Below are 18,494 nucleotides of genomic sequence, written 5' to 3' on the forward strand. Positions count from 1 at the left end.
GCAAAAACTGGAAAATCACTATAATTTTGCTTCTAATGAACTAAATAAAGGTTCCAAGAGTCTAAGACCAAGTTTGTGATAGGGCTGTCAGAAAAAATTTCATGATTCAAATATACTTCGAATGTGAAAAAAAAAAACATTCGAATGCTAAAATTGCCATTCGAGTATAGATACAAAATATATGTTTGTATCTTTAATTTATTATTATTCATTTTATCCTGTGTGTGTGTGTGTGTGTGTGTGTGTGTGTGTGTGTGTGTGTGTGTGTGTGTGTGTGTGTGTGTGTGTGCTTGCGTGCGTGCGTGCGTGTGGTGTCACGCTACACCTTAAAGTTTCCCCCCATAAACTTCACTTGAAAGTTACATTTAAGAAACTTCAATAATTATGACAACAGCGAGTGTTTTTATGTAACATTGTCCGTCTTTATAGCTCTGCTTCTCTCTGTCTGTCTGTCTGTCACACACCTTCACCATGCAGTTGAGCTGTAGCCCCGCCTCAGACGATCTGCAAGCCCACACCGCGTCGCTGATGCAACACGGTGTGGGCTTGTAGGTCAGCTGTGTTCCCTCTAATGGTGTGTTGTCTTCCACGTGACACATGGTTGGATGCTTGACACCCTAATGCAGTGGTTCTCAACCTTTTCAGGCCGTGACCCCCCGAAATAATCATATTTGAACAGGGGACCCCCCCATTTTGTTTGACTCCGTTCCACAGAAATATATTGTGAAAATTGCAGATCTACAAGCTCACAACGCCTCGCGCTGCGAGGCGTTGGGAGCTTGTAGATCTGCTATTTTCACAATTTGTGCCTCTTTCTTATATTATTTGACAATGTATAGTATAGTTTGTTGAATACTTCTGATGCAGTAATGGACTTTTTCTTTTCTTTGGTTGCTTTTTTTTTTGGTATTAAAAAGGTCTTAAAATTAATCTAAGTGAGACAGAGAGAGTCAGCTCATTGTTGATATTGTGTGAACTGTTTTGCTACTTTCCACACGTGGAGTTGTCTTGTCTTCCACGTGGCAAGTCGATGGAGGCTTTCCACCCTGGAATCTCTTCCGTGTGGCCTACTTCAGTAAAGATGAGAGATTGTAGTGGCAGGGATTGACACTAACACCTGCCCGCCTGCCCGGGGCAGGTAAATAAAATGGTAGGGCAGGTGAAGTTTGCTATCTGGTTGCCCCACGGGCAGGTGCACATTTTGTCTCTCCAGCTCTTTTTATTAAACACAACAGAAAATGCCTTTTCGAGTCAGGATACCAATTTTATCGAATCAGGACAGAGAACTCAAACAGGATACAGATTAAACAAGTGAAATTGGAAGTGATGACACAAAGAAATGTGCATGTAAAATTGGAACTGGAACATTATAAAAATGAAGCTGATAAATGGGTACTCTCTCCTGATTGGCTGAAATGGTGTCACCTAACTGGAAATTTATTGTCTGTCTATCAAAGAGCTGGGGAGACAGAGAGACCCCTGTAACTGAACAAACACTCTAGAGTCTATAGCAATGAGTACTATCAGAATAGAGCTTTAACCCATAACAAAACCCTTTTTGTTTTAACCAAAAAATATCACTTACCCTACCTTCAACCCATAGTCATATTCATAGCTATTTAGATATTTGGCATACATATTGAGGTATGACATTTTTTATCGTGCAGCCCCATAAAGTAGAAAGTAAAAAAAATAAGTGTTTAATTGAATGGTAATTCAAATTTAACCTATCATTTTATAAAGGACGATTTACTTTTCGGGCAAGTGGGCAAGACCTGTGGGCAAGTAGAAAATGACCTGTACTTGCCCGACGGGCAAGTGCCTCTGAGACCTTAGTGTCAACCCCTGGTAGTGGTCATACACCACATGGATTCTCCCTATAGTCCTCAGACTTGCTGTCCAGTGTGTCCAGTGGTCAGCACACACCATTAAGGGAAAGGTTCAGCAAAACTGTTCCTCTCACACAATATCAAAAACGTCTATCTCGCCAAGAAAGCCCTCCTCCTCTTTTAGATTAATTTATGGACGTCACTAACTAGGGCTGTCAGTTCTCCTCTATAATCCCATTTGAATTTCAATGGTTTATTATTTTTAATAAACCATATCAAATATATTCGAATACCTTTTACAATATATAATTACATAAAATAATGTATGGTTGTACAATAATAAACACCCACGAGCACACATACAAATGCTCTAATAACAGGCTAAACAAAATAGTGAAACCAACTATATTAGTTAAGGGTTATGGCTTTAATTTAGGTTCATTTTCAGTTTTTTGATAAGAGGAGAGTAATCTATATTGGGGCTCTCTCTCTGGTCTGTGACCCATCACCGCTCTATGTCTGTACCAGCGTGATCTAGTATAGTGACGACACTAGCATAGACTCCCATCGTAAGAATGGAATGCGGAAAAGCTTGTTCTATCTCAACGAGGAAGTTCCAGGGTTTGGAACTACAGCCAAAGCGTGACGTAACTCTCTCTCTCTATGGCTCTGGTCTGTGTGTTACTCCCTAGTGGCTGTTTTTTTTTTTTGTGTGTCGCACAGGGAACACAGCTGACCTACAAGCCCACACCGCGTTGCATCAGCGACGCGGTGTGGGCTTGCAGATCGTCTGAGGCGGGGCTACAGCTCAACTGCATGGTGAAGGTGTGTGACAGACAGACAGACAGAGAGAAGCAGAGCTAAAGACGGACAATGTTACATAAAAACACTCACTGTTGTCATAATTATTAAAATTAAATGTAACTTTCAAGTGAAGTTTATGGGGGGAAACTTTAAGGGCTGGACCAACGTGGTGTAGCGTGACCAGAGTCAGACACACGCACACACACGCGTGTGCACACACACACACACACACACACACACACACACACACACAAGGGCGCACAGCCGAGCGTGCACAACACAGACACATTGGGTAGTACATCCGATTGGAAATTTTAGCATTCGAATGTAATAAAAAAAAATCACACGCACACACACACCCCAACCCTCTAACTAAACTAAGAAGGTAACTCTCATGGATGGAATGGCAGTGAGTGGTACAGGGATTTTTTTTCCCTCTACACCTATAGCCTCTTTGCCAAAAATAGCCGATCTACAAGCTCTCAACGCCTCGCAGCGCGAGGCGTTGAGAGCTTGTAGATCTGCTATTTTCTGCTAATGTTCCCCTCAGAAAAGGAATTCTAGGGTTCAAGTGGTTAATGTAAAAAAAACTAAATCCTATCACACAAAGATTTGGCGGACCCCCTATAGTAGCTCTGGGGACCCCCTAGGGGTCTCGGACCCCCTGTTGAAGACCCCTGATGTAGTGTATGACCTCTGCAATCTCTCATCTTTTCTGAAGGAGGTCACACGGAAGAGATGTCAGGGAGGGTGGTAAGCCTCCATCGACTTGCCACGTGGAAGACAAGACACATCATTGGGGAAAGTATCAGCAAAACAGTTCACACAATATCAACAATGAGCTGACTGTGTATCTCGCCAGGAGGTCAGACAGATGAGATTCCAGGCTGGGAACCCATATACAATAACTGGCCACGTGGAAGACAACAACACAATTTGGGAAAATATTAGCAAAACAGTTCCTGAAACACAATATCAAAGGCCTAGCGTTCAACCTGAGGTCTCACACACACACACACACACACACACACAGCACAAGCACGCACACGCACACGCGCACACACACACACACACACACACACACACACACACACACACACACACACACACACACACACACACACACACACACACACACACACACACACACACACACACACACACACACGCGCGCACACACACACACACACACACACACACACACACACACACACACACACAGTAGTAACAGAGTAAACAGTGCAAGGAGCAACATTTACCTTTTTACTCTTGATTGAAACATCAAACATCATATAGTGAGACAAGACATCCTGCAGATTATACTGTTATTACTTTATGGAAGCAGGTTATTATTTTAACCCTCTACCATCATGACACAATGTATCTTTGAGACAATCATGCATAAACTATATGATACACTATATTATACACTGGCTCATGTTTCAACACATTTAAAGAGCTTGTTCGGTGTTCAACAAAAATATACAGATTTTAATATGCAAGTACAGTATGAATTCTTAAAAGGATCCCTGGCTAATGAGCCTTATACCTTAATGCATTATAATCACCCTCTATAACTAAACAAAAATATATATACCTTAAATATTTCATTTATTTTAGAAATAGTTCATGTTTTACTCCAGGGGGACCTAAGCCCTATAGTGTTTAACATAAATGAACCTTATAGAGTTAAAATAAGCCCTAATGTTTAACATAAATTAACCTTTTAGAGTTAAAATAAGCCCTAGTGTTTAACATAAATTAACCTTATAGAGTTAAAATAAGCCCTAGTGTTTAACATAAATGAACCTTATAGAGTTAAAATAAGCCCTAGTGTTTAACATAAATGAACCTTATAGAGTTAAAATAAGCCCTAGTGTTTAACATAAATGAACCTTATAGAGTTAAAATAAGCCCTAGTGTTTAACATAAATGAACCTTATAGAGTTAAAATAAGCCCTAGTGTTTAACATAAATGAACCTTATAGAGTTAAAATAAGCCCTAGTGTTTAACATAAATGAACCTTATAGAGTTTCCAGACACTAAAAGGCCAGTTTATGCAGTCTAGTCGACGGACGAGCTGCGCTACGAGCTGTCCATGTCGGGTCCAGCCCTACAGAATGCATGAATACATTCAAACAACTAAATGTCATCTTTCCGATGGAAAGAACTAGCATATTATGCATGTGTATATATATATATATATACTGTTGTGCAAATCAAATACATCAAATTAAATCAAATGCATGACTTGTGCAAATAGAACACAACTTAACATGAGTGTCCCAAGTATTATTATTTTTAAATATGTTTTCATTAGCACATCCATTCCATAGGGCTAGACACAAGTGACATCATCAACTTGGGACGGCCGTTGTCCCTCTTGAGTAAAAATATGAACTATTTCTAAAATAAATAAACCACTTTAAAGATGTTTAGTTATAGATGGCACGTGTAAATGGTTTAAAGCATATACGCTCATTAGCCAGGGATCCTTTTAAGGTTAATTTATGCTTGGAGAGACAAGTGCCGGTAAAGGTGTTGCACTGAACTTTCTTGTTGTGAGCAGGGGCCTGTTCCTCAAAAGGTGAATTAGAGCTAAAGCCTGGCTTTACCACCTATCCTGGCTTAATTTAGCCAGGATTAGAGCTGAGTCGGTTCCTCAAAAGGTGAATTATCTTGAAGATTAGTTTAGCCAGTTCACCCTGGCTAAGTTTAGCCTTATCCGATTCCTCAAAAGAGAATTGAAGCAAGCCTAGCTTAGTTACCATGGCAATTTAGCTGTGAAGTTAGCCTGGTCAGGAGCAGGCTAACAGCCAAGCTTACTTAATCCAGTGTCTTTGTTCTTCAAGTTTTTCCACAGTTAATTCAACACATGTGTTTGTATATGGACTCATTTGAATGACCCTGCATTCAAATAAAATGAAATCAATACAATAAGATATAATCAATGTAATTATATTACTGAAATAGTGTGTGACCATGAATCATAATTGTTTCACAATAACTCATGTGATATGTCATTGTCACTCTGTTAACACTATAGTTCATATTGTTGTTAGATGTTTGATAATATATTACCTTTTTTTTAAAAAATATTATAAAAAATGTCTAACACATACATACATACATAGCCTACATACATATATATATATATATATATATATATATATATATATATATATATATATACATTATTAGTTATGGGTTTAAAGTAGCCTCTTTGTAAGTCAATGAGGAGCATATTTTAAATTATCAATTTCTAGTCAATGGAGAAATTATTTTTTATTTCTTGTCCACCTTTGGAGTTACATCATGATGGCAAGGTAACTACACAACCCAAACCTCTACCAAAGTGGTCTTGCAAATGTGGGGTTATTGCGTGTCTCGTCCCGTCCCCCGCTCATCCCGTCGCGGTCAACCCCCCCGACCCCCGTCCCCCATCCGTCCCGTCCATCCCGCCCGTCCCCCCGCGTTCCCCCCCCCCACGGGACGGGACGGACACACACACACACACACACACACACACACACACACACACACACACACACACACACACACACACACACACACACACACACACACACACACACACACACACACGTGCTTGCAATACTTTGCCACGCTTTCTCCCTGGATCTATTTATTGCGGTCGTGTTTCCTTTTCTGTTGATAACATGTTTCACTTCCTCATATGCTTGCATGAGCTGCTGCTGTTCGGCCACAGAGAAAAACGCTGCTCGAGTTTTGTTCCCCGCTGCCATGATTGGTCAAGTTCAAGGAATCTGCGCTCGAGTTCATGGTCTTTTATAGAAATACGTCGCCGGCGAATCACCGCCCATTCAGCCTGGCTTCATTATCCTGGCTGGACACAGCCTGGCTCGACAAAGTTGCTCCTTTTCAGCCTGGCTTGGCGTCTGAGGAACGGAATAAACGAGGCTTTTCGGACCCGACTTTGTCAAGCCTGGATTTGGCTTAAGGCCAGGCTTTTTTAATTCACCTTTTGAGGAACAGGCCCCAGGGTTGCCACGTCTGCACTTAAACCCTCAATACTTTGTACACTTGACCTTTGGCTCTGTACTTGGTCTGCTCTTTTTTCCTTCTACACCAAACCTCTTTGCCAAAATCTACAAGCTCACAACACGTCTCAGTGCGACGCGTTGTGAGCTTGTAGATCGGCTATTATTCCCCTCAGGATAGGGATGCTTAGGGTTCAAGTAGTTAATGTCAAAAAATATGATCTTATCACACAAATATTTGGTAGACCCCCTGTAGTAACTCTGAGGACCCCCTAGGGGTCACGGACCCCCTGTTGAAGACCACCACTTTAAAGGGAACCCACCGTTAACTCACTTTGGGAACGGAGAAAACTTTTATCAGGAAATATAATGAAATAACAACTAAATATAACAACTTATAATGTCACAGTCAAAACACATTCAAAACATCTTAGGTCTATTTGTTCAAGTAGCTACAGTAGTGCATCAGATACATTATGAACTATTAACTGTTATTATAGCATTACTTCAACAACTATTAACTTCAGTGTCGTAGCTTAATGAACTACTACGGCAGGTAACCCATTAAAGACAGGGAACACATCTGTGTCATTTTTTTAATTTCTCTGGCTATTAAAAAAAGTAGCAGATATACAAGCTCATATTGTAGATCTGCTATTTTTTGGGGGGGAAATCGTGAAAATGTGTGCAAATCTTTGAATATATATATATACACATTTTTTACTCAAATCTTTGCCTTTGGGGGGGTCCCTTGAACAAAATATTTTGAGATGGGGGTCTGCGGACAAATACAAATAATTTCGGGTGGTCCTTCACATGAAGTTTGAGAACCACTGATATTATTATAGCAACATAGGGTTTTTCCCAAAAAGTATTTAGAAGACATTTGTAGAATCCCCCCCAGGAGCAAAGATTTGAGTTACAAAGGTTTGCTTTAAAAAATTATATTTGACGATTTGCACAACATGTTTATGATAACAATTTTTTTTGCAGATCTACAAGCTCATAGCGCGACACTCGGTGCCGCACTATGAGCTTGTAGATCTGCTATTTTTGAACAGCCAAAGTATAAAACAATGGTTTGAGTGGTCACACAGATGCGATCCCGGTTTCAACGTGTTAAAGAATGTATTTGTCATATAGGGTGATGATGGTCCTTGTTGTTCTGTTTGTCTCCTGAAGTCAGGAGACACCTCTGCTCTTCAGGAGGAAGACGTGTCTTCTTCATGTTAAAGTGAAGACGTGTCTTCTTCATGTTAACATCAGGAACACACGTGAGCCCAGCACCCAGATAAACTCCGGAACGCACCGCATCACTCCATACTGTAAGATACAAACCACATTATACATGAAGTACACTCCTGTAAACATGAAACAGAAGCGAAAGGTGGTCAAATAAGAGCAGTGTTGCTGTTGGGTGTAAAGTAACTAAGTACATTTACTCAAGTACTGTACTTAAGTAAAATTTTGAGGTATTCTTACTTTGCTGGAGTATTTATATACTTTATAATTTTCTATACTTTTACTTCTACTCCATTAAATTTCAGAGGCAAATATTGTACTCTTGCTCCACTACAATTATTGGAAAACTTTAGTTACTAGTTACTTTGTAGATTTTGATTATTATTACAAAACCTACATTAACCACTTCAGCCCCTATATACATTTCCGCCATTTGAAAATAGCAGATCTATTGTGAGCTTGTAGATCGGCTATTTTCAAAAATATTTGTATACAATATAAAAGGGACATTCTGCATAATGAGTACTTTTACTTTTGGTTCTTTAAGTACATTTCGATGCCAATACTTTTGTACTTTTACACAAGTATATTTTGAATTTCGGACTTTCTACATATTGATACTTTTTCCACCACTGGGGGGGCAACCTTTTTGACATGAAGGGCCATGTTCTCATTGTCTTGACAGTCAGTGTGCCATATCAACATTAAAGGGACCACACCATGAATGTCATTTTTTTTTGGGGGGGGGGGGTATTTTTTGGGCTCCCCAGTGTCTCTTGTACCCCAAAACATTTTTTAACATTCAGTCATTCATTCTCATTTCAGAGATTTTCAGAATGGGCGTGTCTGAACAGGCCATTTCAGATTGGCAATGCAAGTGACATCACTTGCCTTGCCATTGCATTGATGATGGCCAGACAGAATTGCTCAGTAGCCCCCCCCCTGCCCAAAAGGACGTTTTGGTATTGCAGCTGAAAGTGCTGTATAAGCCAGAGACAATTGACTTGGGATGAGTATATCTGAGTGATGATTTAGGCTCAAACCTTTTGAAAAAGGTTTGAGGGACATCATATACACACCATATGATATTAAATATCAAATATATTTTTTTAATTCATGGTGTAGATCCTTTAAGTTTAATCATGACACCAAAATGTTTCCAACTGATGTTGATTGTCCATAGACATACATAACAACCTTTAGAACTATTTTCTTTCACATCAGGACATTGTAACGATCATTAGACTCAGAGCATGTCTCCCAGACTCCCTCCCCAGTCAGAGTTCACAGTTTGAATGAATGTAGAATTAAGTGCAGGATGTAATGTGCTTATAGATGTGAGGGAACTTAATGTAACACACTACGTTCAGTGACTATTATCACCCTCCTCCTCCTCCTCCTCCTCCTCCTCCTCCTCCTCCCCGCCCGGCTCCCCTCCCCCGAACACGGGCCAATTGTGTTCGTCTAGACGATGACAAAGCCGGATGGATGCACGGTGGATTCGAACCCCCAACCTCCGTGGTGGTAGGCAGGGACTTTACCACTGCTAAACCATTTGAGTGGGCAGGGACTTTACCACTGCTAAACCACCTGAGCGTAACGTGAATAGTTTTAACCATTTTTTTTTTATGACAATTTGTCCAAATCTTTACATGTCTTTTAAAACTAAAGAAAATCTAAACAGTTTTTTGAAAAAAAAATTATGATGTTATATCAGTGTTCCTCAAACTTTTTCATGTCAAGGACCCCCATAATTATATGTTTTTGGCCGCCGATCCCCATCTGAAAATATGTTGTTCCAGGGACCCCCCAGAAGCACATATTTTAGTTAAAAATGTTGTTTTAAAAAAATATATATATGTAGATCTGCTATGTTTGAATATCCCAAAGTATAAAATAATGGTTATACTGAGTTGATGTGTTGCTCCCCTTAGTGATTAGTGATTAAATGGATGAGTTGATGTGTTTCTCCCCTTAGTGATTAGTGAATAAATGTATGAGTTGATGTGTTGCTCCCCTTAGTGATTAAATGGATGTGTTGCTCCCCTTAGTGATTAGTGAATAAATGGATGAGTTCATGTGTTGCTCCCCTTAGTGATTAGTGATTAAATGGATGTGTTGCTCCCCTTAGTGATTAGTGATTAAATGGATGTGTTGCTCCCCTTAGTGATTAGTGATTAAATGGATGAGTTGCTCCCCTTAGTGATTAGTGATTAAATGGATGAGTTGCTCCCCTTAGTGATTAGTGATTAAATGGATGAGTTGCTCCCCTTAGTGATTAGTGATTAAATGGATGAGTTGCTCCCCTTAGTGATTAGTGATTAAATGGATGAGTTGCTCCCCTTAGTGATTAGTGATTAAATGGATGTGTTGCTCCCCTTAGTGATTAGTGATTAAATGGATGAGTTCATGTGTTGCTCCCCTTAGTGATTAGTGATTAAATGGATGAGTTGATGTGTTGCTCTCCTTAGTGATTAGTGATTAAATGGATGTGTTACTCTCCTACATGGTACTGACCTGCAGGGCATGGAGCCAGTACCCAGTGGTGTGGTGAGAGACGCCCAGGGTGGAGATGGCATGGTGGGCATAGACCTCCGGCGTGGGCACCAGCCATCCTAATTCTCCACTGGAGGACACCTGTATGGATGGACAGTGGTGGAAAAAAGTACTCACATGTTTTACTGAAGTAAAAGTATCAAGTATCAATGCAGAAATACTCTGTTACATGTGCAAGTCCCAAGTATTCAAAATGTACTTGAGTAAAAGTACAAACGTCTTGGCATCAACATGTACTTGAGTACCAAAAGTAAACGTAGTCATTATGCGTAATGTCCCGTTTTACAAGTGTTCAAAGGGTATAAACATCTTTTGAAAATAGCAGATCTACAAGCTCAACAACGCGTCGATAAGCGACGCGTTGTGAGCTTGTAGATCTGCTATTTTCAACTAGCCAAAGTATATAGGGCTGAAGTGGTTAATGTATGTTTTGTAATAATAATAAAAATCTGCAAAGTAACTAGTAACTAAAGTTTTCAAATAATTGTAGTGGAGTAAAAGTACAATAATTGCCTCTGAGATGTAGTGGAGTAGAAGTATAAGTACTGGAAACTGGAAATACTCAAGTAAAGTACAAATACCTCAGAATTGTACAGTACTCAAGTACAGTACTTGAGTAAATGTACTTAGTTACTTCCCACCACTGATGGATGTATTCACCCAAACCTCTGAATGACATCATATTGTAGTCTGAACTTACAGGTCTGTATCTCTGACAGTGTACTTAGGTCTGTACCAAATGGACCCTTACGGCAGAGTCCTACACGGGTCCAATTTTGACAAAAGATTGACCAAAAATCTAAAATTGGCGAGAACGTGCATACACGCAGTACGTGCGTGTCGTTGTTTACATTGTCAGAGGGTTTTAATTTGAAGGTTTAACAGGATGTTCAATGTGTTTTTGTGAGTTAACACATTGTGTGCCCGAGGTTTATTAAAATATTGTACGTTCAGTGCCTGCATATCTTCCATCCACTTACGTTGATACGTTTCGTGCTGTAGAAGCCCAGACGCGGAAGTGCATGTAAACAAAGCGTGCGTGCGAGACGGCGGAGGGTCCCGACTAACGCCTGGAACAATAATATTTCTAACGCGATCCTCCGTTGCAGAGTGATCGCCGATGGAAAACGGCTCACTTCCACCACGTTAAAAAGAAATGGAGATATTAAGCTTTTAGTCAAGGAGTTAACATTGGAAAGGCCGACCGGAAGGATTTTTGACATGGATCCACATCCGGCCTCTCCTTCTTAGAGACTCCTTGGATGATCCCAAAGTTTCGTTAGAGCGCCCCACAAAAATGGGCCAAAAACGGTCCGGACCGTTTATGGCACACAATGTGTTAAGATAACTGACCGGCTCCATGCCGCTGTGCTGTGTTAAGTTACACAAGTGACGCTTGGGCAGAGACAATGCACTCTGATTTTCACAATAAAATGTTGCCCAACCGTGTTTAGTTCAGTACCGCCCGTCCCCGTGAACTTATAAAGGTAGATTTTTCACCCGTTTTAACCCGTCGGGTATCGCCGGGTACCCGGCCCGTTGCAGGACTCTGCCTTACGGGTCCATTTGGTTCCATGTGTACAGTCAGTGTCAGAGTTAAGTGTTGTCAGTGTAGAGAAAACATTATGAACGTTTGTACCTGGAAAGGAATCAGACTCTGGACAAAGATGCCGTGAGGACCGTACTCATGATGCAACGCTCTGGAAAACTGTTCCATGTAACCCTGTAGGACAAGAGACACATATTCACTACTTTATGTTCTTTACGCTATGAGCTATGAGCTTGTAGATCTGCTATTTTTGAATGACCAAAGTAGAAAAAGGTTAAAGTGGTTAAAATTATTGTGATGCTATATTAACACATTTAGCTGGGGACCCCCCTCCCCCGTCCGTCCAGGGATCCCCTTATCCAGGGACCCCTTTAACAACAAACGATATCACTCACACTCTTTGACACTTGCCTGTGTACAACAGAATGATCATGTTTACAGAATGGTCTCCTACGCCCTCTGGTGTTGAACAAGGGGAATGTTTTGTCACTGTTTGTATCAATGACCAGAGAGGTAGAACGACCGGTGGTGGAAGAAGTACCGAAATGTTTTACTTAAGTAAAAGTATCAATGCTGTAAATTAAAAATGTACTTCAGTGAAAGTACAAAAGTATTGGTATCAAAATGGACTCAGAGTAAAAGTACTAACATTTTTGAAAATAGCAGATCTACAAGCTCGCCATGCAACGCGTTGTGAGCTTGTAGGTCGGCTGTTTTCAAATAGACTAGTTATAAAATAGGGCTGAAGTGTGCTGTGCGTGTGTGTGTGACTGTGTGCGTGTGACTGTGTGCGTGCGTGCGTGTGTGTGCGTGTGTGCGTGCGTGCGTGCGTGCGTGCGTGCGTGCGTGCGTGCGTGCGTGCGTGCGTGCGTGCGTGCGTGCGTGCGTGCGTGCGTGCGCGCGTGCGTGTGCGCGTGCGTGTGCGCGTGTGCGTGTGCTTACGGCCATACCACCCTGAACACGCCCGATCTCGTCCGATCACGGAAGCTAAGCAGGGTCGGGCCTGGTTAGTACTTGAATGGGAGACCGCCTGGGAATACCAGGTGCTGTAAAGCTGCTGTTGTGTCCTGTCCTGGGCATGACGTTAAACTGACCCGTTGTAACTACCATGGTCAATGTAGTCGGTGCAGTGGATGCATTTGCAACTTCTGTGGACTATGTAGCTTACATACAAGAAGACTCTTCTCACCGGTGGAATCTACCAACAGCCCACGCTACCTGACAGCCCCTCCCTCCTGTGAACAGCTACCGGGACGAGAGCATATTCACATGGCGGCCATGTTGCTATTAAGTCAATGAAGTGCCACCCCGTTTCCACGGCAACGGGGTGGCACTTTCAATGTTAAATTCCAATATGGCCGTCGTGTGAATATGGTCTATAGACCCGGAGGCCTTCCAGTGGTGTGTCCGTCCGCTGTCGGAATAGCAACGGGTGGATTTCCAGGCCCATGAGAACAACTAGAGAGGGAGCTTTTGTTTGAGCAAAAAAGCATTCTTTTACACTTTGGCTATTCAAAAATAGCAGATCTACAAGCTCATAGCGCGGCACTCGGTGCCGCGCTACGAGCTTGTAGATCTGCTATTTTTGAAAAATCGTGAAAATGTGTGCAAATCTTTGAATATATATTGTTTAAAGCAAACATTTTTAACTGAAATCTTTGCTTCTGGGGGGTCCCTGGAACAACATATTTTGAGATGGGGGTCGGCGGCCAAATACATATCATTTTGGGGGTCCTTGACATGAAAAGGTTTGAGTACCACTGTTGTAGAAACATACGTTTTTTTCAGTGTGTGTGTGTGTGTGTGTGTGTGTGTGTGTGTGTGTGTGTGTGTGTGTGTGTGTGTGTGTGTGTGTGTGTGTGTGTGTGTGTGTGTGTGTGTGTGTGTGTGTGTGTGTGTGTGTGTGTTCTCACACAGCTAGAAGCCAGCATCACGCTCCCGGCTTGTGGCAGAAAGCCGGTGGTTCCAGAGGAGACGTTGACCACGGCTCCTCTGTGGCGCTCCACCATCCCGGGCAGCACCCAGCGCGCCAGCAGGCTGGCGGACGCCACGTTGGCGCACACCGCCCGCCACAACGCCTCCTCTGATTGGTCCACCAGGTCCTGGAGAGAGAGAGGAGGGTCAAAGGTTATACTAGCAGTGATGGGAAGAAAGTACTCAGATGTTTTTTTCGTTTTAAGTAAAAGTATCGATACTGCAAATGTAGAAATACTGTTGTTACAAGTACAAGTCCCGTATTAAAAAATGTACTCGAGTAAAGGTACACAAAGTATTGGCGTTAAATATACTTAAAGTACCGAAAGTAAAAGTACTCATTGTGCAGAATGTCCTGTTTCACAAGTTCAAAATGTATAAAAAGTCTGTTGAAAATAGCTGATCTACAAGCTCACAACGCCTCGCAGCGCTTGTAGATCGGCTATTTCGGGCTAATGTTCCCCATCACACAAAAACTTGATGGGCCCCCCCCTGTAGTAACTCTGAGGACCCCCTAGGGCAGTGGTTCTCAAACTTTTTCGTGCCAGGGACCCCCAAATTGATATGCATGTGGCCCACACCTGAAAATGAACTTGTGCCAGGGACCCCCCAGAAGCAAAGATTTGTTTTAAAAATGTTTGCCTTTAAAACAAATCTGGATTTATCGATTTGCACACATCTCCAGATAAAACAAATAAATAGCAGATCTACAAGCTAAATTGCTAATTTAGCTGGGGACCCCCTGGTCTCGGACCCCACTTTGAGAACCAATGCCCTGGGGGTCCCCGGACCCCCTGTCGAAGACCCCTGACATACTCGCCCGTTTTTCCGATGCTGGTACCGCTATGGGAACAACTCTAACCCCAATCTGGGAACCCAGAGTCAAAAAAAGGAAAAAAACTGCTTTATTACTCTAACCCTATAACTGAGTCTGACCCCTGACCCCCCCCTAACCTGACCCCTGACCTTGTGTGAGTCCAGGGCGGGGTCCAGACAGGTGACCAGCAGACCGATGTCCTTGTCCCTCAGAGCCACCAGGACGGGTTTGGACTGGCCTGTGTGTCCCAGCAGAGAGAGGTTTACCCTGACCACCTCCACGTCCACGCCGTAGCGCTGCAGGGACAGGCTCAGGCTCAGGGCGGGGCTACTCTCCTCTCCCTCCTCCTCCTCCTCCCCTGATTGGCTGATGAGCACGATGTTGACGCCCCGTTTGGCCAGTTCCTCCGCATACGCCCGGCACACCTCTGATGATGTACCTATGATGATAATAATAATAATACAAATAGTGATGATGATGATTTGGTGTCATTTTACTCTCTCAAGAGTTATTATTGTTAAACATCAGCATTACTTCATTTACAAAAGTCAACAAAATTAGAGATTATAGCAGAATTGTTATTTTGATCAAAGTTTGCCTGTTATTATCGCTCCTATTGGTACCACATCGATAAAGCATGGAATTGTGACAACATATTCTAAGTCTTGGATCTGAGAGGCTAAATCTCATCAAATGGTGATGCTGCAAACAGAAGAATGAGAGACAGACAGACAGACAGACAGACAGACAGACAGACAGACAGACAGACAGACAGACAGACAGACAGACAGAGACACAGACAGACAGAGAGACAGACAGAGACACAGACAGACAGACAGACAGACAGACAGACAGACAGACAGACAGACAGACAGACAGAGACACAGACAGACAGAGAGACAGACAGACAGACAGACAGACAGACAGACAGAGAGACAGACAGACAGACAGACAGACAGACAGACAGACAGACAGACAGACAGACAGACAGACAGAGACGGGTACACCCCCGCATTCCTAAACCCCCCACTTATACACCCCCCCATTCCGAAAAACCCCCCCCCCCCACTCCTACACCCCCCCACTCCGAATTTTTTTTTCGGAATGGGGGGGTGTAGGAGTGGGGGGGTTTTGAAATTTTGAAATAAACCCTGCCATTCCGAAAAATAGATATAAAAAAAATATATATATATTTTTTTTTTTTTTTTTTTTTTTTTGCGGGGCTCCCCCAAGTTTGGGAGCCCGGCAAAAAAAAATGTTTTTTTTTTTGTTTTTTTTTCGATAGAAAAAAAAAACCGAGGAGGGAGTATTAATATATTAAAGTATTCTGGCGCAGCTGTTCACCCCCCCCACCTGCGTGACCCCCCCCCCCCCCACCGGGACCCCCCCCGGACCCCCCCCCCCAGGCCCAAGGTGTCACTCATAATAATTTTATATTTTGCGCTTTGACACAGAGCGGTTGAGATTTCATTAAGCCAGATCTTTGTCAATTTTACTTGAATTCTTATCATTTTAATGTTTATATGATCTGTAAAATGTAGATTTTCATTTGGTAGCAGTCATGCATTTATTGTAATTTATTATAATGTATTTCTTATTTTCTGTCATTTATTTCCACGCACGTAACATTATCTGTCTGTCTGTCTGTCTGTCTGTCTGTCTGTCTGTCTGTCTGTCTGTCTGTCTGTCTGTCTGTCTGTCTGTGTGTGTGTGTGCGCACAGACAGACAGACAGACATCTTTCCTCTACAAATGAGACTAACAAGTCAGTCGAATCCCATGCTATAAGCTTGTAGATCTGCTGTTTTTGAAAGCATCAGAATCACGTGCGCGTGGAGGGAGCGCACACGCGCGCAATATTAAAGTCTTCTGGCGCAGCTGTTCACCCCCCCCCCCCCCCCCCCACCGGGACCTATCTATCTATCTATATATCCATCTATCTATCTATCCATCTATCCATCTATCTATCTATCATTCATCTGTCACAAGGCTTTTCAGCCCAAGGACCCCCTAGCTGCCGTCCACTCATCAGTGGGCTGATTGGCACAGTATTAAAGCAACGCACCTCCAAACACAGTTAGCTGTCTGTCTCTCCACACTGGTCTATTATCAGTCCAGGCTGGCCTGTTGGGCCCGCCTGTGTTCTCATCGCGCATTAGCGCAGGTATGTCTCTCCATCTTGCTGTTTATGCAATTGTCTTATGCTGCGTAGTGCATGGTCTTGAACTTGACCATGAGCGTTTGTGTCCTTTGTAGCCCTGGTGTGTCAACCCATCTTGTTGGCGTTTTGCGCCGGGCGTGCAGTGCTTCATGCTGCACAACGGGTACGTTGGTGGTCCTCCTTCTCCGCAGTATAGCAAGTTAATTTCAGGCACTATAATAACCATGGCCCTTTATTATTACAGTTTGTCTCCTACCGGTGTTCGCCGCTGCAGGCAGGCCATTGTGGCTTACGCCTTTGCTGCACCGCGGTACGTGACTGTCTCTCTCTGCTCCTGTCACCCGTCTTAATGAATATTAGTATTATACTGTAAATGGTAGAATGACACGGCCGTTTGTCCTTTCGGGCACCGTGATACTCCACTGCTGCTTTGCGGGTTTCCAATAACCCACGCATTAAGAACCCTCTCACACTGATAATCCATTCTGAGGTTCCCCTCCAGCTGAGCTTATGCCCTTATATGGGTGAACGTATTCTTTTCTGACGCATTGGTCCACACTCTCAGGCTCACAGCCAGCCTCCCTGTTTATTTTGTTTTAGTGTTATTGCTTATTTTGTTATTGTTTATTTAGTGTTGTTTCTTTGGTTTGGTTTATTTTCATGAGATTGTAGGCCTACAGACGGCATTCTATTATAACTTGCAGCACTGGCCCTATAGGCAAATAGATTTTATTAAGTGCATTGCCCGATTGTTTTTTTCTTATTAAATGTTTTGTTACTTTTATTATTGATGAGATTACCCTGTTACCATTATTACAATAAAGCTTTTTGTACTTTTTACTTTTCTGCCTTTTTATAATTGTACAACGAACTTGTGTGAGGAGTAATATATGTTCAGGTGGTTGGTTTACATTATAAATATTTCCTGGGGTGCTACTCCCCAGGTGTTGGCTATATTATATAATTATTCATACCGCCCTGCTACACTTGCATGCATGTATGAGGTGGGTTAATAATTATTTGAATAAAAGTATATTTTCAGCTCATTCTGTTCAGTCCATAAATGTTGTGTTCAGAATAATAAAAAACATAGTGTCATTATTATTATTATTATTAGTAGTAGTAGTATTAAGTTATTATTACTACTACTATTATGCTATTATTACTGTTATTATTATTATTATTATTAGTAGTAGTAGTAGTAGTAGTAGTATTAAGTTATTATTATTACTACTACTATTATGCTATTATTACTGTTATTATTATTATTATTATATTTGTCAGTGTGTTTGTGTGTGTCAGTAAAAAAGGCCAGTAGAGAGAGAGAGAGAGAGAGAGAGAGAGAGAGAGAGAGAGAGAGAGAGAGAGAGAGAGAGAGAGAGAGAGAGAGAGAGAGAGAGAGAGAGAGCATGTGTCTCTACAGAGAGAGAGAGCGCACTGGGGTAGAGCGAGCATGTGTCTCTACAGAGAGAGAGAGCGCACTGGGGTAGAGCGAGCATGTGTCTCTACAGAGAGAGAGAGCGCACTGGGGTAGAGCGAGCAT

General features: G+C 42.2%; 2 protein-coding genes across 2 annotated transcripts in view; both read right to left on the bottom strand.

Moving 5' to 3' along the window:
- Nucleotides 1-18,494, bottom strand: part of LOC308102580 (E3 ubiquitin-protein ligase TRIM35-like) — a gene marked incomplete at its 5' end in the record, with an annotated part of 614,451 nt that overhangs the window by 397,279 nt on the left and 198,678 nt on the right. The gene's annotated exons all lie outside the window — the stretch shown is intronic.
- hsdl1 (hydroxysteroid dehydrogenase like 1) overlaps nt 7,631-18,494 on the bottom strand; it is a 14,392-nt gene continuing 3,528 nt past the window's right edge. Inside the window, exons 2-6 of the mRNA XM_080452352.1 lie at nt 14,941-15,230; nt 13,914-14,102; nt 12,091-12,174; nt 10,413-10,532; nt 7,631-7,976 (exon numbers count right to left, since the gene is read on the bottom strand). Coding sequence (XP_080308478.1) covers nt 7,905-7,976; nt 10,413-10,532; nt 12,091-12,174; nt 13,914-14,102; nt 14,941-15,230 — 755 coding nt within the window. The 3' untranslated portion in view covers nt 7,631-7,904. The remainder of the gene's footprint in view (nt 7,977-10,412; nt 10,533-12,090; nt 12,175-13,913; nt 14,103-14,940; nt 15,231-18,494) is intronic.

Source organism: Gymnoscopelus braueri (genome assembly GCF_963280865.1).
Source record: "Gymnoscopelus braueri genome assembly, chromosome: 16".
Classification (NCBI taxonomy): Eukaryota; Metazoa; Chordata; class Actinopteri; order Myctophiformes; family Myctophidae; genus Gymnoscopelus; species Gymnoscopelus braueri.